The sequence below is a fragment of the Pezoporus flaviventris genome, unplaced genomic scaffold, assembly GCF_033815535.1.
Source record: "Pezoporus flaviventris isolate CSIRO_AGI_PZ_B2104156 unplaced genomic scaffold, CSIRO_AGI_Pfla_v1 ptg000031l, whole genome shotgun sequence".
NCBI lineage: Eukaryota > Metazoa > Chordata > Aves > Psittaciformes > Psittacidae > Pezoporus > Pezoporus flaviventris.
In genome coordinates this window covers 41,276,752-41,301,537 of record NW_026892579.1, presented here as the reverse complement: position 1 = coordinate 41,301,537, position 24,786 = coordinate 41,276,752, and the positions used below count along the sequence as shown (strand labels likewise).

Below are 24,786 nucleotides of genomic sequence, written 5' to 3'. Positions count from 1 at the left end.
TGAATTGGCAATAATATGTTGCTGCATAAAAGAAAGAGATCAAGAACCTGAATGCGCAGAGAAGAATTTGGCTGTGATACCAGCAGGGAAACTGGGAAAGATTTATTGTAAAATAGAGCTATAGCATGTTTCTAGCTATAGCGAAGGCTAACTCTCTTGGTTAAACAAGCCAGTGTCACAGAATACAGTTTGTGACAGAAAATAACACAAAACATGGTAATAATAGTGGAGGACAGGTTTTTTAATTTGGAGCCAGTTGCCGGTCTAGTGCTCCATCCCAAGGTGAACTGCAACATAGGAATTATCCTAGGAGTGATTACTTATAAATCTTTCTTAATTCCCTTCACAAAACCTGTTGGTGTTATTGATGCAAAGTAACACATTTTTTAAGAATATGGATTCAGTGTCGAGTCTGTAGTTCTATGAAAGGAACAAACTGTCAATAACAAAAAACTTCCAATCAGTAATCTGAACTGTAACAAAGCTAGGGCTGAAAGCATTTAACATTTCTATTATCTGCAAATTAACATAGAAAAAGGTGTTATGGTCAGAAAAGACTTGGAAGGGAATAGTAAATTCTATTCATACAGAAAATTGTGATCATGATATCATTTGTTCAATGCTTCTATTACACTCACAGAATATAGAGTTTAGAGTTATTAAATAACACACGCATAGATACCTAACACCGAAGGTCTTGTCAGAACAGACGTGTTATTTTTCACCAACTGCTGTTTAGGTGATTCCTTGCCGTTATAAACTGCTGAGCTTAACGCTGCTGTTGAAGGGACATGATCTGTGGCTGCAGCTGGTCAGAAAAAAATAAAGTGTTTACAGTAAACATTTCTAGGTCAAGACCCCCAGCTGATGCAATAAACTGATCACTTGATCATTTACTTTAATAGAGCTATGGGGATCTGCTGAGAGTGAATGCAATGGTGAATGAAGCAAACCCACTTCTGTTCTCATACAAGATTATTGCTTTCTACTCCCAGTCAAGTGCCTGGGTAAAACCAGATTCTACAATTAAATACATACGTCAGAACCTTTAGCTTCTCTGCAGGTGGACTCTAGCTTTTACTTGAAGTTTACTCAAGAACCAGCTATAAGAGTGAGAGAAGTTGTTTAGATTTTACCAAGATCCTAAGCCTCTATTCCAATTTGACATCTTCTTTCCAAGCTTCTTTTTAACTATGCTCTTAGACAAAGAGAGGTTTTCTCAAGCATCATAGGTTTGTAATTCTGTAGCTTTTTTATGTATGTAACTTCTGACACCACTCCCCCCCCCCCAAAAAAAATAAAAAGAAAAATGCTGATCTCCTATTAAAAAGAGATTAATGATTTGTTCTGGAGGGGTACCAGTATTCCGGGTCTATTGTCTAGTTTAACAGGTTTCTATCTCTCCTGTGTGAATCCCTGTAATAGTCACAAGACACTAAAGAGCTGTTTTCATTCTGAAGAAGCTCAGAGAGATCACTCTAGCCTCTATCATCCATCACCTTTCATTTATGTCAAGCTAATGGAAAAGTAAATGCATCAGAAAAAATCTTTAATACAAAAGGAGTTTAAGATACTGATAATTAGTTTGCTTTTTAATATTAAAGCCACTTTTCTCAGCAGAAGAAAAACTCAGAAGCTTTTAAGCTGATGCCTATAGAATGCCTGCAGTAAAGAAGATTCTGGTCATAACAAAATATACTGAAGAAAGAAGAAAAAGCCGTAATGATTCTGGTTCCTGTAACATTTGTCATCTGTGACCAGACAAGCTACAGCTGGATGAATATGAAACCTATTCTCATCAACTTTAAAAATAATGGCTTTTAAAAAAATTTGGTTTGCCTCAGCTATGAGCAAGCTGCAGATCACCTCTTATTACATGCTAGCGTTTTATACATAAATTGGAGGGGGAAAAAAGGACAGGGAGTGGCCTTCAAAGTATGACTGCTTTCTTTATTTGGAATATCTCTAAGTCTATTCAACTTCTTCTGTTTTATGTGGTAGTGTGCTTAATGCTTGTCTTTCCATTCACACACGTCCACACAAATACGCATGCACAGAAGAGCAGGAATAGGCAGAAACTCAGCATGTTTTCCTTTTAAGCAGTACCTGATTGCTGTGCCCCACTTGGAGCACTTGGGTTTGCTGCTGGGACTGGCTCACTTGAGGTGCTTCCTGAGAGGCCTGAACTTTCCGGCAGCTGGAACAACGTTCTTGAGCAGGTGCTGGATGAAGGTGGCCGGCTTCTGAACTCTTAACAAAAAAGAAACTTACTATCACTTGAGAACAGCAGCATTTGCTTTTTCTCTGCATATTTGATTTGATAATTTCACACATGAATTACTTAGAGGCTAAAGCACTTGGAATGGAGGAACTGACATCTTCAGACATGCCATCCTCATACTGGGTCAGTCAATTGCCTTTTATGGCTACTCTAGTAATCACCTGGCTTTAAAGAGTCTTTCTTTCAACTGATCCGTCTTAAGTTTTATACAAATGCCAGTCCCTGTGATAGCTAAGCTTGGATGATGGAAGCCAGAGCTTGAGGAAGACAGCTTCATTATCTTACCTGCCCCTTTCCAGCAGATTACAGATCCTTTGGTCAAAGCTCCCTGTGCATTCCTGACCAGATAATACTTTAAGTGTTTCTGTTTCTTGGGCTGAGTGGTCAGTTTAAGATTAATGTGATTTGAGAATTCTGTAAAGTAGCAGAAACCCTTCTTGCCACAGCCAACACAATTGCCAGAGAAGCCTGATAAAATAAACAATACATATAATCCAATGAGATAGGGGTGTCATTATTAACAACATCAAATATGACCTTTTCCTGGAGAAAAATCTTTATTTATTTTCAAAGAGTGAACTTACGAACATTTTCCTCAAAAAAAACCCTGCTTCATCAAGTCTGTTGTATTGCACTTTGGCCACCAGACTGCAAAAACAGAGCTCCATGTTTACAGAACAAGTAAAGTAAGCCATATTTTTCATTTTCCCCCACCAGAAAAAGATCCCGATTCCTATTTATTACCTACCTGTGAAACATTAAACCAAGAAGTTTCTGACTGAAGAGTACTGAATCATATGCTTAACCCCAGACCTATTCAACACCAGAGAAAGTACATGTTTCACTTCTGTTTCAGCTTTCACTGAAATTAAACATACAATTAAAGTCTCAAGAAATTAGGTATATTTAATCTATTATATTTCATTAGATTTAAGTATATTTAATTACCAAGTACCTACTACAGATGGTTTTTCAGAGAGGGAAAAGTACTCAAGCCTTACTGGGCTATTAATTTCAAGTAGCTTTCTCAAATTGTGGCTGGACCATGGCAGCACTTCACAGCAGTTTAAACTATTGATGATTACGGAAGCAGAACATCTGCAAATTTATAGACACAACAGAGACAGAGCCCCAGTATGTAAAGAAGCTTATTGTACTCAGGTTTGATGGGGCTTTTCCAGGGATACTGCCATTTCCTCTCATTCCGAGATGCACACTTTGAGCCTCAAAGAGGAGCTTGTGGTTGTGAAGCCATTATCTTTGCAAATAAACGGGATTCCTTGCGCAGCTGACTATATGCCTTTTGGTTCTTAAATTACCTTTTTATCCATTTTCCAAAGCATTTCCTAAAAAATTTTCATTTTGCTCGAGACCAATGCAACTGTCTGAAAACATTACCTACAGAAATGCTGTAGTGTGCGATTAGAAGATAATCTCTCCCAAGGAAATGTTCTCTGTTCCCTACACAGGACCTGAAGCATGACATTTTCTTTTGTTTTAATCATATCTAATGAACATTTTTATGTGTCATCACAAGAACTGAGCTGGAAAGAATGCGTTCAGTGAATTGGAAGATGGCAAAACTAAAGGAAGTCCATTTCATATAACAAATGGACAATGACATTGGAAATAAATAACTGGAGTAAAGGATCAGTAATATGGTAAAAAAAAAATAAGATCTATTTGTGATTATTTCAATCACATATTTCAAACAAATATAGCTTTCAAATTAATGTTCAGTACCTTTTTCACTGTGTAAACTACAAACTCTGACATATAATGCTTTGCAAACACCTGTTGCTTGCTTTACAGCACCAGCACTTTCATTAGTTTTCAAATGGCTCAGAAGAATTTATAAAAATACTAAGTTCATGTGGAAATTGGTCAGGTATCCATGGGAACAAGTGGCTAACAGCTATAGAAAGCTGCCTATTATCTCTGATGTTGGTCGGCAGGATGATAAAGGTCATTGTGACTCATAAAATCAGGACAAGTCACGACTCTGCAGAATCCTCTGTGTTACATCAGTCAGCACAAAAGCATCTGCCTAACATCACAGAGCCTTCAGTAGCTGCAATAAAAGTAACAACAAAAGGAAACAAAATTACAACGGATGTGGCAAAGCTGTACTTTGCATGCATTTTATGTAGATTAAGAAATCATAAAAAGCATGCTGGTTCTGGTAAATGAAAACTTCCTGAACACTTGGCAGCACACTGAGTATGACTAGCTGCGCTGCAGTTTTTGCCTGATCGCCACTTACAAGCCCTTACATGTTTTCAAATGTGAGCATGAAGGGACCACTTCCAAAAGTAAAATAGAAGTACCTGTAGGTTTTATTGCTTTGCTGGGAGTATCCAGAAACTTGCCAAAGCCACAGGTGGAAACATCTGTTCAACAGAAGTTGGGCCGTGGTCACAAAATGTTTTCATGTGGAGTTCAGTTATTACTGGTAACTCATCATGCATTGTTGGTAAATCACCATCTGCCTAGATGTAGCAATAAAGTCTACCTGAAATAACCTTTTGCCCTAATCACCTATTTTTAACTCTGTGAAGTCTACTGGAAAACTATTTTACACCACATACAGCACATAGGTGAGGCCTAGGAAGGATTAAACAGACCTAAATTGCCACCTGCTTTGAAAAGTCCTTGGAGAACATTTTAGAAGAGTATCTTTTAATTTTTCTTTTAAGTCAGACTATCACCTTTCACCTCAAGCTTCCCCAGTTCCTACGAGTCCAACTAAGAGTCCTTTCTTGCAAGTGCCTGCCAACACCATTTTTCAACCCATTTATTCTGTCCGACACTCTGATGACAGCCATTGCTTCATTGCTACAGCTCAGCCCTGACATCACAGCTAGAACACAGCATTGTCTTATAATCCCAATGCAATAAAATGCTGTTCAGTCATTACTCATTGCAGGCCTTTACCAAACTTGCTCTCAGCACTTCATGTAGCAGATTGAGTAACACAGAGAACCCAAACATTTCATCAACGTCCTTTCACTGAGTGCTCTGTTTCACATGCCATGGCCCAAGGCAGGATCTGATATAGGGAACAGCTTGTTTCATAAACAAGCTGCATTAAATATTCTTCCATACATTATAGAGAGGACAAAGGTCAGGGGAGCTGGGGCAGCCATAAGGTGACTCAATATATCTATGTCATGGGATTGATTTCACGAGAGAATTAGAAATCAATGCCTGGAGTTTAGGGGCTAAAAGCCTTTCACCTTTAGGTCACCAGTTCATATCCAACTCAGTTCAGCAGTGACTTCAGGCTGTGCCCTCTGAAGATTGTTTAATCACAAGGTGTTTGATTGTATCTGATATTTTATCCTATGCATTTGCTTGAATTTGCTCACATCACAATAATCAATTGCCCATGATTTAAAAAGCTCTTCCACAGTAGGGACCTTGTGCTCAGAATAAGGACCTTGGACTAAAAGGGTATGAAACCTGACCTACCTTCTCACTGGGGAAATGGTTCCTTTGGATCAACAGTGAGCTTGTGCTCGAAATAAAGAGAGGACTTCAGGATTGAAGGATATCCATCTAATATTTCAGAACCTAATCTTTTATAAATTGTCTGAATATTTTATCCCTGTTTCTCTTTCAAATAAGCAACAGGTTTTTAATTAATGCTACTATTTTTGTGGAAAGTTGGCAGCTTGCTTAAACAAAGAATGATGATATTATCAACTTTTCAGCAGAAGTGTTTCTTCTTTTCAGTCTTACTTGCAAGAAAAAGCATACAAACGCAGACAATGCTCCACATTTTTTCCACCACTTGGTACCACTCCAAGTAAAGACTGAAGTCCTAAAATGTCCTTAAAAAATAAATTAAATCAATATGGTCAAGCTGGAGAGTGTCATTATATGGGAACCCCCTATTACAAGAGCCTGATAGATTATTGCACATTTTAACAGAAGCAGTTGCTGTATTTTATATTAAAGTGTTTTCATCTTACACACAGCTTACAGTGCAAGCAAACTAAACTCCTCTGTCATTCTGACCTCAGGGACCAACTGAAAAATAAAAGGATTTCTTATTCCCTGCTAGGGATGTGGGCAGCTCTTTGGTTCTTTGGGAAAAAAAATGATGGGTGAATAGCTGCTTTGTTTATCATGAGAGACTCTCCTTGAGACTGAGAACTGGGGGAAAAAACCCATCAGAGGACAAACCTTTGGGAGGGGTACATGTTAGGTGCTTTTATTAGGAAACACTAAATATCAAACACAATCACAGAAGTGCTTCCCCCATCTAAGCATTCCTTCAGGTCACATAAAACTGGAGAAACAGCTTCTTAAAGGCAAAGAGCTAAGTCTGCTTGGTAGAGTAATTAAACTTGTGGTCTAACTAGAACAGAATCATAAAAGGTACATGTTCAGACACAGAATATTTTGCTTGCTAAAAAATATAGTCTTTTCCAGAAAATGGGATCTTTTCTTTTGATGGAAATAATATGTCAGTTGCAAAAAAAAAAACAAAAACCCAAAACAACCTCCAACAGAAAGCACTTGCAAATCACAAGCACATATGCCTTGATGGTGGGACAACTTATTAGCATAATCAATAAATTAGCACATGCCTCAGAGGCATATCAACAGACCCTAATGGGAACAAGATTGCCAGTCAAAAGCTGGCCTGGAAACTACTGAGACATTTCCTGTTTTCTTCTGGAATTTTTGTAGGCTCCACAAGGCATCTTCACAAACATATGCAGGCAGACCATGAGAAATCAGGCAAACTATTGGGCAATTCATTAGTGTCTTTTCCCCTCAAATATTTGGGGTTTTAAGAAATCTACAGTACTGAGTAACAGCTGCCTTAGAGAAAAACAGCATATTAAGAGAAAAGCATTAAATTAAGCAAAAACAATTGTGTTGAAGGGTTACAAGTTATGTACCTGTATTACCAATAAACCTTATCAAAGTGTGGCATATACTCTAACTTACGAGGAGAGCTCATCTCAATTCTAAATTTATCCAATTCTATTTCCCTCTAAACTTAGACAGGCTTAAAGGGGCCACTTTCCATGTTGTTTCAAAAGGCCAACATGTTTGAAGGAGAACAGCCTAAACTCAGAACAAAAATAGGCCTTCTAGCTTACCTTTAAAAGAAAGAAAATAAAAAGAGCTTTCCTTCTTCGTATGAAAAGCTTTCAGCTTCAATCTATCACCAGACAGAGGTCACTGTGTTATACTAATAGACAGAGAATCTATAGCAAGAATGGTTCTTTTATCTCACCAAGTGTCTGAAACTAATGAGACTAGTCATGTCTGCTTCTGATTTTACTTACCCTGATTTGACTTGCATCAGTGTGTGAAAACCAGAATCAAACAATAATCATCTGTTGTACAAATAGTATGCTATTCTCATGTCAGGAAGATATATTGTGGTTTTTCTTCATTAGATTAGGGACCAGGAACATTACTTTTTTTCCCAGATGAATACTTGGATCTTAAAGAAAGTAAGTTCTTTCCTATTTAAGCTTGTTATAAAACACATAAAAGTCATCCTACAGAATTACTGAAATTCTTTGCAATAGACTGTGATTCACTGGTGTTTAAGCGTATAACAGCCAAAAATAAGCATTTAAATGGTTCCAGGAAACTAAAATGTATTAAATAAGCAAGCTGAGGATGCAAGTAGCATAACAACCTCCCAGTTATGTTCCTGTTGCCCTTTTCTGTTCTTGTTTAGCATGCAATTAACAATTACACTACTTCCTCTCTACTAACAGCCTAAGGAGCTTAAGCTGTTAATAGTGCTAGCGCTGAATGACTTGAGTGGTAGAACATTCCTGTCTTTATCTTTAAAATGACAACACATGCGTAATTTACAGCCCTCCTAATTCTTTTACAATCACTGGTCAAATGTACTGTGACCAATCCAACTCTGCAAGATCACATAAGGAAAGAAATGACTGTACATAGAATTGCATTATGCACTTTCACACTACACTGTCATCCCAAGCGCCTTGAAGAGCTGCTCAAACTGAGCTAATAACTGAGTTCATGTCATAAGCCTCAGTGTTTGCAAAAGAAAACTAGTGACAAATGTTTACTTTTTGCTATTTAAAGCTTGGACTGGTAGACAGATATAAGATGCAGCATTTCTGTGGTAACTAACAAAGAAAATACATAAGAACCTGAGACTGTCTGATTGAGAAAAGGAGTTCTCCCATCAATAATACACCTCTTTTGCCAATATAAAAACTATTCCATTCTAATAATAACAATATTCAGTTTATTCATTCAGTCACATGATCGCAGATCTTCCCTATCTGGGTTGATTTCAATGAAGCTAATGGCCACCAGAAAAGCTATAATAAAAATAGATAAAAGGATCTAGTTTCATGTAAGAAGTTAGACATTTAAATGGATGAAAAGCAAAAAATTGGAAGTATCCTACAAAGAGCATTATTCAAACACACAATATTGCCTACTTACACATACTGGAAAAATTTAAATTTGTAATCATTTGTATTTATTTGTATTGCGATAATAGCAAAAAGTCATTGGTTAGGATCCAGAACACATGGTATTGTTCAAATACAGAGGAGAATATCATCCCTATCTTAAGAGATAAATCAAAACTGTCATAAATTTTTGTAGTCCAAACTACCATCAAACCGTTTCCATGTATATAGTAGCCTGAAAGTTCCAACTGACAGACCTCCAGTCTGTTCATGTCAGTATTTGGAAAGCAAAAATAGAGACAGGCAGCAGTTCAACTATTCCAGTTACCAGCTGTCCAGTTCCAGCAACTGGGACATAAAGCAATTGGACAATGACTTTTAGCCTTGGACTAATGGATAGAGGGTGATGAAGCACTTCTAATGAGCTGGCTCATTCTATGTGTTTCCAAAGCAAACATAGCCAGCTCTGAGCTGTTATCTTGTGCATCACCAGTGAGCATTACCGTAGACGTGGAAAGGAAATAAGATCTGCTGAACTCACTCTGCAAAAAAAGATTAGCTATAAATTGTAGCCCACAGAAAAATCCACTTACTGCAATTCCAGAGACTTACCCAGCAGGGCATTGTGCCCATTGTCATCTGGCAGGAACCTTTTATCCACAGCACACACTAATAGGTGATCAGGTAAACTTGGTGACTTTGCACCAACAAGTAAAAATCCTGATGGTACCTCAATATGTTCATTGGAAATTGAAACCAGCCTCAAATCTTTACCAGCCTGGCAGAAACCTAGGAAAAAAATCAATACATTTTAAGTTGACAAGATATTATTTGTTTAATACAATTGTCTTCAGTAAAGTAACTCCTGTATTTTTAATGAGAAACAAAGTTGTATCCTCTGAGGTCAAGGGCATACTCAGAGATAATTTTCTTCCCTGCCTTTTGGTCAGCCATGAACAGATGCTGCCAGTATAGTGAACAGAACAATAAATATGAAAATTTACAGTGAAGTTTCCCTTGATGTTTTGCAACCAAACTATTTATGGGACTATTCATTATCATCATAACTTAGGTCCAGCATTCAAAAATGGAGGTAATGGTTCTCTACATCTGGTGAATTTCACTGGCTTTTGCTGGGGCTTTGAATATTTTTTATAGCAATATTGAATAAGGTACATTTTAAACAGAAAAAGGAGATGATAAAGCCGCAAGAATTACCACATTCATTTTAGCAAACACCATGCCTGCAAACTCAACCTTTTAAAGGTTGCGTTGCCTAGGAGAATTGTTCTGTCCTCATGCCAGGCATTCCAACACAAGAGCTTATCTTAGACACTGTGCAAAGACCCTGTCAAATATAAGACCAATCAAGAGAAATCCAGCTTTATCTGGCAGGTAATGAACACTGATATCTTTTGGATTTCTATATTGCATACATTATCTCATTCTGATGAATTATAAGGGAAATGGCACCAATTCTACCCTTTTCAGTAAAGCAAATGCCTCTGAGAGCACATGTAGTACATTTCTTACCATCAGTAGTGCAACATCCTTCTGGGGGAGGCTTCACCTGATAAGAAAGAGGACTACATGATTCTGAGCCTTCTTCCTCCTCCTCTTCTTCTTCTTCCTCATTATCTGCTCTGCTGCCTGCTACAAATTATCATAGCATAAATGACTTAAAACTACTGAAAACACTGGCAACAAACCAATGCATGAACACGGTGACCCAGTTACAGAAAGTATTACAGCAAACTAGATTCTCTCCTCTTGACAATGGCTTTACTGCTGCCAACTCTTAAGTTATTTGTTGTTTCTTTAAAGCTCCAAATTCCAGTTATGCTTACAATAGAATGTCTTTCATCAAAAAAAAATAAAGCTTTTCACTCCTGTGCAAAAAAAAAAGTTCAAAAGCATGACCCAATTGCACCTGAGAAAGCGAAAAGAAAGGCAAAGAAAGGGCAAATAAAAAACATCTTCCATTTATTATTTTTTTAATCTCATTATTTATAATCTAATCTAATGATTTTTAGAGACCTAACTCTTGGCGTTTGAACTCTTGCTAGTCACAACACTGTAACTGTATCCTTTTGTTCACAATATTAGCAGCCAATATAAACCCAAAGTCATTACTTCTTAGCACTCTAGAACGCCCTGGCTACAGTCCAAGTACAGATTTTGTTAATTAGGTATTGACTGTGTCCTTGGTGTTGTACAGGAGACTGAAGAAACTGCTTGAAACTAGGGTCACCACAGACAGTGCCATGATAAGAACACCTAATTCTCAGGCCGTCTGTCTCGTACCAGAACCCAGAGCCCCAAGTAAAGCACTGCCGCTCACTGCACAATGTCAAGGAAAGGCAAATGTCTAGGAAGATGATTCTCAGCAACCTGTGCGTGGGCGGTGCTTGTATAGGAGGCAATAGTGAGTACTGGTGAAAAGAATACGCAATGTAGGCTTCATTTTTCAGTGCGCTTTAGGCCTTTTTTAGGTTCTTGAGGATCAGCAAGAGGCCAAATAGCTGTCTGGACTTGGGCAAGTAAGACAGCAGTTAGGCTCTGACATTATTCTGTTGATTTGGTTTTGTCTTGAAACAGAGAAACAATGAAGCACACTGCAGTCATCCTCCAAAGCTCAGTGTCAATTGGGCATACTCTTTGCTGCAACTGACTTGGACCAGGCACTGGGAATCATCAAAGATTTATCTTTTCCTATCACCTTCCTCAGAACATCTGTTTATTTTTTTGACAAATTATTGTAGAATCAGCTAAACAAATACTACAGAATAAATAAGAATTAGGCAGGAAGCTGAAGAAAGCAATTCTGGAGTTTGAAGATTTGTCTCTAAAAGCTAGTACGACTTACACACCAATCTACAAGAGGATTTGAAAGGTATGTTTACTTTTCTGTATCTAAACATCAAACTTCAGTCCTGGTACACACAGAACATTAAACATGACTGTTTTAAGGCCGTAGTCTAATGACAAGAATGATGAAAGTGAACAAAGGGAAAAGTTAAGCTCTTTGCTATTTAAGTCAGGGGTAAGTTATGTGTTATGACTTAACCTTGACTAACATCCAAATGCAATGCAAAAGGTGTGAGTCTGGTTCTCCTCTCTTTCCCCACACTCCCAGTCATGAAGTTCCTTCCCCCCTCTTCGTGTCAGCTGTCACACTTACTGGAGCCTGTGTTGAGCCAGCCTAGCTTGCTAACCCAGCAGAAAATTAACTAAGCAAACAAAAGTTTTTTTTTTAACAAGGTTTATGTATTAAATTAGCTCAGTGGAAGATCCAGAAAGTGCTAAAATTGATGAAAATGGAGAAAATGGGAAGATGTGGCTAGGAGGTCTTGGGGGGTAGGGAGTGGGATGTGGGATTTTCCCCTTGGGCAGTGATAAACCATTAGATTTGTTCAGCTATAGCAGGTAATTTCACATTAAAAATAAATAAATAAATAAAAAGAGATGAGAAATGAAAGTGGAGACTAAAGAACAGGAGAGCTACAGCAAAGGTCAAAAATGAAGAGTATAAGAGCAAGTATGGACCTATAATACACAGGGATGAGCTGCTGGCACCTTTAAAGGGCATTTTTATTAGGGTTTCTGCTGCTTGTTTCAAAAAAGATCTGCAATTTCTTCTTCCATTTTGCATTTCAAGCCAGGCCTTTTCAAAAAAGCTCTATGTTTGCATGTGTCTGTTCCACATCTTTTTTTCTTGAGCAATCCCAGAAGAACACAAAATCAAGCACTCAAAACAGGAACCAAGATGATGGCTAAAAGTGGACTCAAAACCATAGTACATATGTTTATATTACAGAACAGATGACATAACTTGATAAAGATCCCTTAAACCAATAGAACTGTGAAGATTTTGTTCATATTTTGTGGAATTTATATTTATTCATAGTTACCATAAACACCATTGTTTCCTTTAAGGAATACTTTTCAGTTCTTACAAAGGATTTATTAAACCTTTATGTTATAAATTATGATTAAGATATTTCACATGGAAAATTCTTCTCTCCTTAAGGTATAATTTAAATATAAGTTCTGCAAATATTTTAATATACATATAATTTTTTCTCAGTGGGACTATTCATAGGGCTATCATCCACAAATTGATTGCAGCCTCAAAATATTGCATCCATGAACAGTCAGCCTCCCTTACACACAGATCAAGGAAGCAACTACTTAACCAGACACAAGTTAGCTGCAAAGTTCACATTAGAACGTGGTGCTGCTACCAGAGCTGGGTTCAAGAACACTCAATGAATAATCTCACTGCAGTGCTTTTTTAATTAAACTGATTCTATACTCTATTGCTCTCTAGCAATTTTGATATTGTAACATCAGAGACAAAAATCTGTAATAGCAGCCTTAGTTACTAGTGGCTGGCTTTGTTACTAAATGTTACTTTGAACATCTATAACACATTATCATTACATGAAGTGGAAAGCCAACACACTTGAGTTGCATTGACCCATTGCACTACCTTGTTTAAATTATTTATATTATGTCTGTTTAAGCATAGGAAAACAAGTGCTGCCTTGGACATCACTTGTGACCGGATGCCAACTGGATCTTGTACCTAAAAGTGGAAATTTCAATTTGTGATGAGGCTGGAGTACATGACACCAGCTTGCAGACCTCTCCCACCTGAGGAACAACCTAGAAAAAAACTCTATTACAGATCCCCTCAGAGCTCCCATTTTCTGAAACTTTCATGAAAGAAATGTCCTCTCCCAGGCTTTTATTAGTCTTTTTATTAATTACAGTTCAATTCTGTTTCTATTAACTCAAAGAAAACAGAATCAGCCTCTCAAGGTTTGGAAAGGTCTTTGCAAACCTTGAAAGAAAGTTACAGAAGTGTGAAATCACACTTTTGTGCCTGAACAATGCATCTGATCCTGTAGCATCTTTCCCAACTGATGTCATAATCCATTTTGTGACATCACAGTTGGTTGCCATGGAAAACTTTACGAAATCCTCTAAAGGGTTTGATAGAAGAATTACTTTGTGTAGTGAATAAGCAACATATAGATTTAAACTATGAATTCCTTATTATATCTTATATTAGCAAAAAACAAAAACAAAAACCAAACCAAAACAAAAAATTGCTACTGATGTGTGAGCTGTGAGCAGATTTACTTTTTCAAGAAATGTTTTCACAGCTGTTACCATGAGGCAATAGTAAAGATTTTAATCTGCGCAAACCACTTTTATCTACTATTTCTTGAGCTCATTTTTTTTTTCTGTTACTGTGCATTGTTAACCATTAGGCATTTTTCATTACATATATATCTAAGCTATCGTTAGCAAGTATGACAGGGGAAGTGGACCTGGACAAAAGAATTGAAACACCATCCTGGTGACAGAAATGGCTAAATAATGAAATTATTAAACATAACCTTGCACCAAAATGCACACACCGGTAAAATCAATGAAAACCATGAGACTACTACACCTAACACCAAAACGCCACACTGTGCAACGATTTTATCAGATCTGTACAGTTCATTTAAAGTATTCTACTTTCAAGAAAATGAAAAAAAAAGACTGAGCAAATGAAGCTCAGAAAGCAGGCTTCCTTAAACACACACAAAAATACAGTGAGAAATCTCATGTGTTGAATACAAACTTGTGCAGGGTTTATGAGAGGACACATCCTAAATTTTTACTTTGCAACCACAGACAGACTAAAAATATTATGCTCAAAGTAATTATAAACCTTCTCAAAAGCTGAAAATATTTCTGCTGTGTTTATTAACAATGAAAATCAGTCTTAGCATATATCTCTAAAAATCAATCATGTTTGCTATCATTTCCTGTATAACTTTCAGCAGTGTATGGTAACAGATTTATATTTATTTCCAAATTTGTATTTATATTCCAACTGTCCAAAGACTGCTCCACACATTTAATGGAACAATTTCTAGTACTTCAATCTATGTATACTGATACATTTGAGCAAGCAATTGGCTTAATTTTGTCAAAATAAAAGATAATAGCCTTTGAATTTTTAATCCAATTCTAGTACATATCTATTTATATATATATATTTGTAGATCATAAAAAAATACAAAGAAAATCTTTGAATACTTTTGGTTTTCTGTATTCTGGTTTGAAATGTGCATGCTGAGCCTTGGAAGAGCAAACAGCAGAATAGTCTTTGACCAGAAATATAAATTCCACCATTTCCTACCTTCCAGTGATGACAGTTGCTGTTCAGCTTCCAAATACAACTGAGAAAAGATTGGTCTGGGAACTAAGTTGTTTGAGCGGAGAGAGGCCTCAATAGAATTATGCAACACTTCTTCAAACCGTGTTGTCTTGAGCTGACCAGCATAAGAATTTCCCATCTTCTCAAAGGAAGAAACAAGGAGAAAAAAAGAGATATTTCAATTTTACCACTTAGACCTCAATCACTGCATGTTGATGTCAGACTACAACATTTCTCATGAAAGAGAGACGCTTCATTGTCTACAAAGAAAGGCAGAGGAAAAGAACATTGACTGCAGCAGTCACTGAGCAGAACCTGCTGGTAAATTACAGGAAGTTATCTAAAAGTAACAGCTTTCTGTAATTCAGCAGAAAGGCAGCAAGCTTTGACACCTTCTTGAAGATGTGGTTAGAAATCTTTTACCACAATTGAGGAGATGCATTTTCAGTAGTCAGCAATCTCATCTGTTAAGCAGCCTTTCTGTTTTACATGATTTGAACAGAATAAATGTTAAAGGATCTGGGGAATAGCATAGAATTATCTTTGTGTGGTCCATCATGGCTTAAAACTTAAACTTACAGCAAGAGCAGTTCAACATATGTTTTAGAGCTGCTGTCTCATAAATAATGTAGCATTGTTCTAAGGCAGATATTGTGAAATATGGCTTTTCCTTCTCACCTTACACAGTATTTTTCCCTGTAAACATGCATATTTTAATTATTTATTTTTAGAATAAGACATTATCTATTATCTATTATCAAATTACCAATTTGATGCTGCATTTGATTATCAGGACTTTACTACTAGTGAAACTACATAATTTACTCATTCTGCCATTGAGGGGTCAGCCTATTCCAGCTGAATATCCCACGTATTTAACTGCTACCTCCTTTCCACACTGAATACAATGAGCTGGTATAACCAAAAGCCATGTCAGCTTTCTTTTCCTATTACAAAGTAGCTCTTGCCCTGGGCCCCATGTCTTTTCCCTCATCAAGTAACTGTGAATAGAAAGCATGAAACGCTTCCTGCCTGTGGCAGTAATTCCTAAACACTGAACAGCCTCTCCTCAGCACTGGGTTCTGCTTGGGAAGTGAGCCTGTTGGGAAGCATCCTGCAGGAATCAGTCAAGTGAAAGAAAAACTACTGTAAAATCACATACTGCTCTTGATGGAAGAAGGTGTTTGAAAGGAGCAACATACAAAGTTGATGATTCGGATACCTTTTTATGACTGTAACACATATTTTACATATATAATAATATTTTTGTACACTTGTTTGCATCATGTTAATAGCATAAATATTATAGCTAATACAATATAGCATATTGATATATATAATATTAATGAAGCACAATAAGATTATAATTATAAAATCTATTGTATTGTTATATTAACAATTCTAAAACAATGCAGGCAGCATTTAAGAACGTGATCTAGATTAAAAGTAGGCACTATTGACAAGGTCTGCATATACACAAAATTAAACAGCAACGTTGCAGTGAGCAGTACTGATGTATCCATTTGGTGAAAGGTAAATGGGAGGCTGCAAAGACTGTTGGTGATGTTCAGAGCTAATATGGAAGTGAGGATGCATCTCCTCTTCAAATACAAAAAGCAGATTACAGCTCCCTTTCTGCATTGATAGGAACTCCCTGGCTCCTCTTGTTTTAATTACTGCTTCACCTACACCAAGCACAATTGAAGACAATGAGGAAAGCCTGACATCAGTATTGTGCTTAAAAAAGCTTAATCAGAGATGTATGTAGGAAAACCAAGGTCAATCTCTGACATGAATTATACTGTTTTTACACAAAAGCAGTAGAAGATGTTTCTTTCTAATTCTAATCCATCTTTCAATCATTATATGACTGCCAGGTATCTTGATAATTATTTGCCATTGTTACATTGATGTCTTATATTTAATGTAACAAGGACAAACAATTATCACAATATTTGACAGATAACGATTTAATTGTTTGATCTTTTAAAAATTCATTCCCATATTTTGAACTTGTATTTTCTCTGGTTAAGTCAGAGACATGTGCTGTCTCAGGGACCCATCTCTACATTTTCAGAGGCAGCTACAATATGGTTCTCTATGCCTGTTCATCACAGTCTGGACTAAAGAGAAAAGAAACGCATGAACATGCTCTCAATACATTAACATTCATAGCTGCATCTTTAGAAATGGAAACAGCATTCAGATATCATCCATTCCACACACATTTTTACATAGACTGCTTCATTTAAATACAGAGCTAAAACATGAAAAGTTCACATTACATCCAAAAGAGGTTTTGCATTTAAAAAAATCACTGGTACAGCGCAAAGAGAGTATCTAAAAGTTTGACTGCAGTGGCAGAGGCTTGTCTTACAAAAGGCTGGATTCTACCTGTGCTCAAGATAATCATGCAAAGCAGACTGGTTTATCTAATATTCAAACTTATTCATGTCTTGAAAAGCTTAATTAAAGCACATGAAAAATAGGAAGTTTTTAAATTCATACAGAATGAGGCGAAACAACACAAGACACACAAGACAACTCACAAGCATTATCAGATGAACAGGCACACAGTCTGCTTTATGCAATGAATCATAGAATTGTTAGGGTTGGAAGAGACATTAAACATCATCTAGTTGCAACCCCCCTGCCATGGGTTCAGACACCTCACACTAGACCAGGTTGCTCAAAGCCCTGTCCAATCTAGACTTGAACCCTTCCAGGAATGAAGCCTTACTTGCTTTACTGATCATTATCTGGATCTAATGGTGACAAATGAGAAAACACTGTAGTATTTATATTTATAAACTCTATTCCATAGACAAAGTCAGCTATTCTTCTGTACAGTTAATAGATACACCATTTACAGGGATTTAACATCCTTGCTCGTGATTTATAGAGCCCACTAGTGGACAAAACAGAAACACTATGTTTAACCCCGAGGAGAGCAGAAACTAGGATCTTACCCTTGTGATAAGGAATCCTTTAAAACATAAGCACGTTTGTTTACCCATTGGGGTGCTAATTTAATTGTGTGATTGGGTAAAATGAAACAAAAATATGCTTTCTGGATTTGTATACCTGGTAAGCTCTTGTATACCTCTGGAATCTTACAATCAGAGTGCCAAATGCAATCATAAAACCAGGAACATACTTTGGAAGATGTATTTTATAGCCATTTTTCATTATCAGACATGTGTCATCAAACATGCACCACAAACACACCATTTTTCATCTTCAAAACAGAAAATTGACATTGCATGAGGTTTTTTGCTAGCATCAGCCTTTGACTTTCAGAATCCCAGTGACGCTCTCCATTGCAAGAGAAATTACTTCTATGAAGCAAGCGAGGGAGAAGCTGTGTCCAACTAACTCCACTCCAATGGTTGTCATCCATTCTCTTCTTTAAAGCTGCTCAGACTGTGGTACCCTAATTGACAGTTGTTGGCTCCATGGTGCCAGGAAGCAAAGGCTTTGAGTCCTATTTTCCTGTTTCAATGAAGTCATGTTCTCAGCCCAGATTTATATCTCTCTTGGATACAAGTGGGTGGCACAGACTAAGCTTTCAAATGTTTGTGAAATTCCAAGCCATGAACATACATGGTGACCAGATTTATTAAAAAAAACACAAACCCACACTGACATAGAAGGATAGCCTTCAACCCCAGCTACTGATAAATAAAAGGGCACCTCCTTATCACATTGTCAGTTTCCACAGAGAGCATGCAGAGAAAAACACTTGCCAATACAAAATGAAGAAAAAAGGTAAAGATCTGGACCTTGTCTTCCTTAAAACCATAATAAAAAGAAGATAACCACTCTAAGGAACTTGGAATCCTAAGAAACAAGTGCAGATACAAATGAAGAGGGGCAGGCCAGTGTCTTGGAAACTCATTGATAATGCTACCAAAGAGAGATGACAAGTCCAGGCATGTGAAAATGAGAGTACATATATGTTAGTCACTACAGACAACAGCCCTCAAATTCCAAACAAGGAACTGTCAGGATTCCTGTGGTAAACAGGGATTATGTGACTGGGAGAAATATGGATCTTCTTAAAGGTTAATATCTGTCACACAGAGTCAACTTCAAGTTCAACTGCAGTTGAACTAGTCAGGTTTTGAAGAAAATCTGCACTATTCTGCTATGATCCTGTACTCCAGCTGCTGAGATTTAGAAAATGAGTTCCCTCTCGGCCACCAGGGCAGTACCTACCATGAAAGCCATGACAGTGAATGATCACAATAACACAGAGCAACTGTCAACAGAAGGAGGACATGTGGTCACATCACCTACATCTTGGAGGGAGATCGTTTGCTCAGTGGAACAAAGACAGTAACACACTAGTGACTCTTCAGTTGCAGTTGTCTGTGATAAAGGGATATTAAGATTTTGTGAAGACTGAAGATATAGCACATGAATTCTGGACAAAATTTATCCTATACTTAGGACTGGGTATCTTAGGAAAGCTGTAGACTTTAGAGCATGGATATCAATCAAGGGCCTTTGACATCTCCCATTTAGACAAAGAAAGTCTGCCTTCAGCAGAAACTGTGTAAATCAAAGAACATATGTGGGCTGTACTAAGAAGGCCTGGAAAATAGTCAAGAGATCTAAGTGGGAAATTAGGAAGACACAGCTAACTACTAACAAATTCAACCTTAGATATGCCTTACAAATTACTAGAAGTAGAAAAGATTCATGTTAAGTTGCAAAGTTTTTACAGGACAAAATATAATTGAAATTACCTTGTTAATATATTAATCCTTCCATCAAAACCGCATAGCAATGGATACATTTTCCCAGGTTAATGAGCCAGCTTTCATAACTTTGAAATAACCTAACACAGTAATTTCTATTGTATCATTTCTAACAGGAGAATGGTAAGATGTTTCCAAGCTCACTGTTATTCCAAAATAAGTTGTTATCGTGATGACAAACGGCAGCTTATCACTGATTGTTTTATGAGCTATGGATTTAGGTATCCAAAAGGATATCTATTAAATTTTTTCTGGGAGAAGAAAGCATTCTTTATTCACAGATTTATTCAGAGATCAATACCAGAAAAATTGTTAGTGCAATCCTCTGCTCGTTGAAGATGAGTCAGATCCATCCAGTAATATCCAAACCACATAATTATGTCTAAAGTTTTGTAAAGTCTCTAGTAATTGTTGAAAGCCTGGATTAAAAACAATGAGAGTAATAAGAAAGAAATCCTAGGACAGGGACTTGTATGTAAATGTAACTATAAGAAGAAAAATATATATGGAGATAGCAAAAAGCTGGTTCTATTCAATGGCAGTGATGCATACTATAACACGGATTCAGTTCAACCACAAGATTGTGTGATCATGTTTTACTCTTTCACTTCCATGAAGCTACCTGTAAGTACAGACAGTGCATTCTTTAGCTCTGTATTTGGAAGAATAAATTATTCTTTATCTTTCATGTTAACATTTTTCTTGTGTGAAAGTGATACTGTATGCTAAATCTGTTCCCACAGGTTATATAAGTTCTTGATTCAGGGGGACTAAGAGAGACTTTTACTGACATGCACCCTGCCACAGACTCAGCATACAACTACAGACTATAGCAAACAAAAGCGAGGTTTACTCCATCCAAAATGCCTTTTGGGAATGGTCACTGGCCCATTATAACTTCTGAAATGTGCCTGGGAATTGCTACAGGGAGTGAGTGTGAGCAGCGGAGCTGTGCCCAGACATTACAACAGAAAACTTATTCCTGGCTCACAGGAATTGTTCCTGCAACTGTTTAATTTACTAATACAGCTGTAGTTCATATGGACAAAGAAAAGCTTACTCTTTCAGAAAGCAATCTAGTCGTTCATGTACTACAAAATTATCACTTCTAGAAGTAATGTGCAAAGTTTTTTATTTGTGGGTATAAAGACACCTACAGATGTAGTAAATTGGTGGGCTATTGCCCAATTTCTGCAAAAAAATACTATTTTCTGGAAGTCAACTCTATTTCCTCATAATCTTCTGCCAGAATGACTTGACAGTAAGAGAGAGGAAAATAGGACTCAGAAGACTGATGACTATGATAAAATACTGGAGTGTGAGAACCTTTTAAATATATTTCTTCATGTGAGATCAATTCCAGACCACTGGAATTCTTTTTACTATTTTTATGATTTTCATCAAAATCTTCAAAAGGGGTTCAATTTTCTCCCATTAGGCTTACCCAGGTAGAAAAATTCTGAAGTTTCAAAAGTTGCTGAGGAATGAAATTATGATCCTCTGCTGAGATCAACTCTATAGTACTAATATGATTAAAATTAGTAGCCACCTATGGATCTGCTGATTGAAATCCACTTCTTCAGCAAAGTAATTTATTCCACCGCAATAAAGCTGTCAGATCATTAGAAAGTCTCTAGTTGTTCTGGGTTTCATACACAATTAAAGTTATTATGACAGTTCAGTAGACCCCATCTGGCCAATACATTTTAAAGGCAACATAAAACTTTTAACTTAACCCACAGTTACTTTGCCAGAAATTTTAGCTGCTTTTCTGTTACAAGATCTTAGAACTCATATATCTCCTGTGGAATTATATTAGAAATGTTATCTACAGGCCAGACCAGATTAAACCTAATGGTTTTCTAATAATGCCACTTTGGAAAGTAGTCCAGGATTAAACACAGAGACTCTGATTAAGGCTGATGATAGTTCACAGAGTATATAATCCTACCACCTTTATATAGCCAAGAACAATTCTGCTACTGTTCCCATAAAGAGAATATACTGTAGGAAGACTAGTCAGCTCTCTCTACTTTTTCCTTTTGGGTTGGCTTTTAATTTTTATCATTAACAGTGAGATGATTTCCTCCACTGACTCATGTTTCCAAGCAACAGGATGTTAGAACGAGAGCACAGATTGAAAGGTGCCAAGCTTTCAAGTGCACTGGGAAGGGTGGGAAGTGGGAAGAAATCACTGAGCTTTTTCACAACTTTAGATTCCAAGCCAAAATACTTTTATTCACCACTGAAATCAGCTCTTTCACTCCCTTCAGAAGTACAGGGAGATGTCTTTATTCTTGGGAGATTGCTGCACAGACTAATACAGACACCTCTGCAATGAAATCAAATGTATGCAATTTTCCCCACCTACTGAAAAAACAAGCTCATTTATTATCTGCCCTCCATGCCCTTGGAAAAAAATCACACAGATGCCTATCAAAAGGGATGAGAACAGACCTGGACAAACCAGTGTTAAACAACCTCAATAAAAACACTATTAGGAAGCTCTTGCTTTCATTTTTTCCTTCAGATAATAAACCAAACATTTTAATGGATCATGCTGAATATGAAATTATTTCACATCCGTTTTGGTCACTGGAAAGATAGCTTCAGCTCAAACCAAGTATTTTCGTATTTTTGCTAAATGTTTTCAACTGCAAACCAACAAGCATCACTTTTGAGGACAGTGTTTCATTTTCCCATGAAAATGTTACAATTTTGCAGGGAACAGTAGCACAAATCACAAATGAATATTTTTCTAAAGAAAAAGGAAAAATAATTTCACAATATGTCAAAAAAAAAAAGTATTTTTAAACTTCTTGTACAAATTTAACTTTACTTTGAACCAAAAACATAAGGCTTGACTAAACACAAAGCAGTCTAACCTGTCATAAACCCATTAAAATATACAGCCATGCTTAGAGATCCAGACTAAGGCACGTTGGCAATTTAGTGCCAAGGAATCTAAGCTGTGACAGCCTACATTGTAGTGTTCTGAGGAAACATAAAACTCCAGTTGCAACCAGATTCCTTTAATTATTTAAGGATGAAAGGCTGTTTTGGTTTTAAGACATAGTTTAGTCTTTTATGACTACAGAAAACTTAAACTTCCTTCACCCTAGAAATTTTTATGCCTACTCTCAAACTGGAGTCGAATTTTTTTGAGACATTTGAAGTATTGATTTCTTTCAAAATGAGACTCTACTTAAGCTTACCTTAATATAGGAGAAAAAAAAATGACATAGTTCAAACTGGTAGAAAGTCCTTAGTGAAAAGCCATGCATTGGATTGCCACCAATTTTTAAAAAAATCATAATCACTACTGGGACAAATGTATCTCCAAAAAGAATTCAGAAGAAATTTTAATTAGACTTTTTACAGATGACTGAACATTTATTATTAACTTTCTTCTTAATTGCAATTTTCACTGGAAATCTATTTTCAGACATAATGATAACACTGATTTTCATTTACTTGCTCTTTTTATTTATCACGAACCTTCTTTTCAGAGACATTCACACATGTCATTCCTTACTATCCTGACAACTGGGCTAAGGAGGCACTTCATAAAAGTAAATGTAGAGCTGGGTGATATTCCAGTGTTGTAATAATAATGCAGATCGAGCCTTATATATGAGATGGCAATAAATACATTTAAGCAATGGCATTTGATTCTGTAAATGCTTTCACACTCCTCCCTTCAGGAACAATGTATTCTGATGCAGATTTCTTTGATTTTCCAGCAGGATCTCATAAACTTTGCAGGTGTTACTGGAGAGAAAATCCCTTATCAGCAGCTCCCAGCACAGTTCAGCTAATATGCTTTACTATTTCTTCAGCACAGAGCCCTGACCCTATGGCTGGTTAGGCAGCTCTGCCTTGGCTCCCATTTGGCTTTTGTGTGTTGCTTTGATCAGCTCCTGGCTTTGGATGAAAGCAATTCTTTTAGAGACCACCTTCAAACTCTCTTAAAAAAAAAAGAATTACATACATAAAACCAATTGAGCTTGTTAAGCAGCAGGAAGAAGCCAAGTAGAGGGAGGAGACAGGGAGGGAAGGAGGTGCCACAAATCAACTCTAGGAAGCAATGATCAAAGTGGTGACTGGAAAATTAGTAAAAAATGATCCCTAAATTGTACAGGTCTAGGTCATTCCCCTCCCCAGCTCTATAGAGGGCAAAGGCTTTCTCACTATTACCCAGGGAAGAGATAAAACTCTCGAGAACTGTCTCACATGTCTGCCCTGTACCTCTGAGTACAGCAGCAGTTGAGATCTTAAGAGTAAAGCAGTAGGAAGCAGACTAGCAAGCCAGAAGAGAATATCATAAAAATGTATTTTTTCCAAGGAAAATTCTAAGAAATAAGCACTTGGGGTACATGACTTCTGGTTACTGGTGCTACAGACCTTTTCTGAGAATCTTTTCAGAATCTAAAATAAATATACAAAGAGTAATGTGGCACTCATTGTCCTGACTGGCTTTTGAGCTGTCCTCAAAACTAGACTTCAGTTTTTTCTTACACAAACCTTCCCTTCTAGGCTCATTCCTGGAAGCAATGCAGCAGGTCTGTGGGGCAGCCACACACACACACAGAGTGGGATGTACAGTTAAAGACACTTCGGAGCTGTCTCTTTCAGAGCAGCAGGGGCAGAGCCAGACAGTCTCTGTGGCAGTTCTCCAAGGATATACACAGAATGCATAGGTTCAGAGCCTTTACCTCCTTCACCCAGAAGGGCCTCACTGCATGAAAAAGATCTTCACTGATTTCTTCTGACAAAACACACTGTGCTATATCTGGATCATATTTTCCATCTCTAATGAACAAAGAGTGGGCAGAAACACAATGGGAGCAGTTTAAAATATGCTTCACCATCTGTGGATAGCAAATACATCTGTAGGTGAATGTAGTACACTGCAATAGAGAACTGAACATTAAGGTGTACTCAATTAAGAGATCAGTTGCGTATGTACTATGTGTTGAAAATACATCAAATAAGAAACAAACATAAATATGCAATCCAAAAGCATTAGACAAGCACCGTTAAAGAACAGCTACATAGCTCAAATTTAATCAATTTAAGAAACTGAACTTAGCA

The 24,786-nt window shown here is 37.0% G+C and overlaps 1 protein-coding gene across 4 annotated transcripts in view; it reads right to left on the bottom strand.

Annotated features, from left to right (window-relative positions):
- Positions 1–24,786, bottom strand: part of GREB1 (growth regulating estrogen receptor binding 1) — a 96,575-nt gene that overhangs the window by 39,376 nt on the left and 32,413 nt on the right. For 3 of the 4 annotated variants that reach the window (XM_061460828.1, XM_061460831.1, XM_061460829.1), the window contains exons 2-7: positions 14,912–15,068; positions 10,243–10,362; positions 9,322–9,498; positions 2,567–2,749; positions 2,107–2,250; positions 683–808 (exon numbers count right to left, since the gene is read on the bottom strand). In XM_061460828.1, coding sequence (XP_061316812.1) covers positions 683–808; positions 2,107–2,250; positions 2,567–2,749; positions 9,322–9,498; positions 10,243–10,362; positions 14,912–15,068 — 907 coding nt within the window. The remainder of the gene's footprint in view (positions 1–682; positions 809–2,106; positions 2,251–2,566; positions 2,750–9,321; positions 9,499–10,242; positions 10,363–14,911; positions 15,069–24,786) is intronic. The other variant, XM_061460830.1, reaches the window with a different exon arrangement.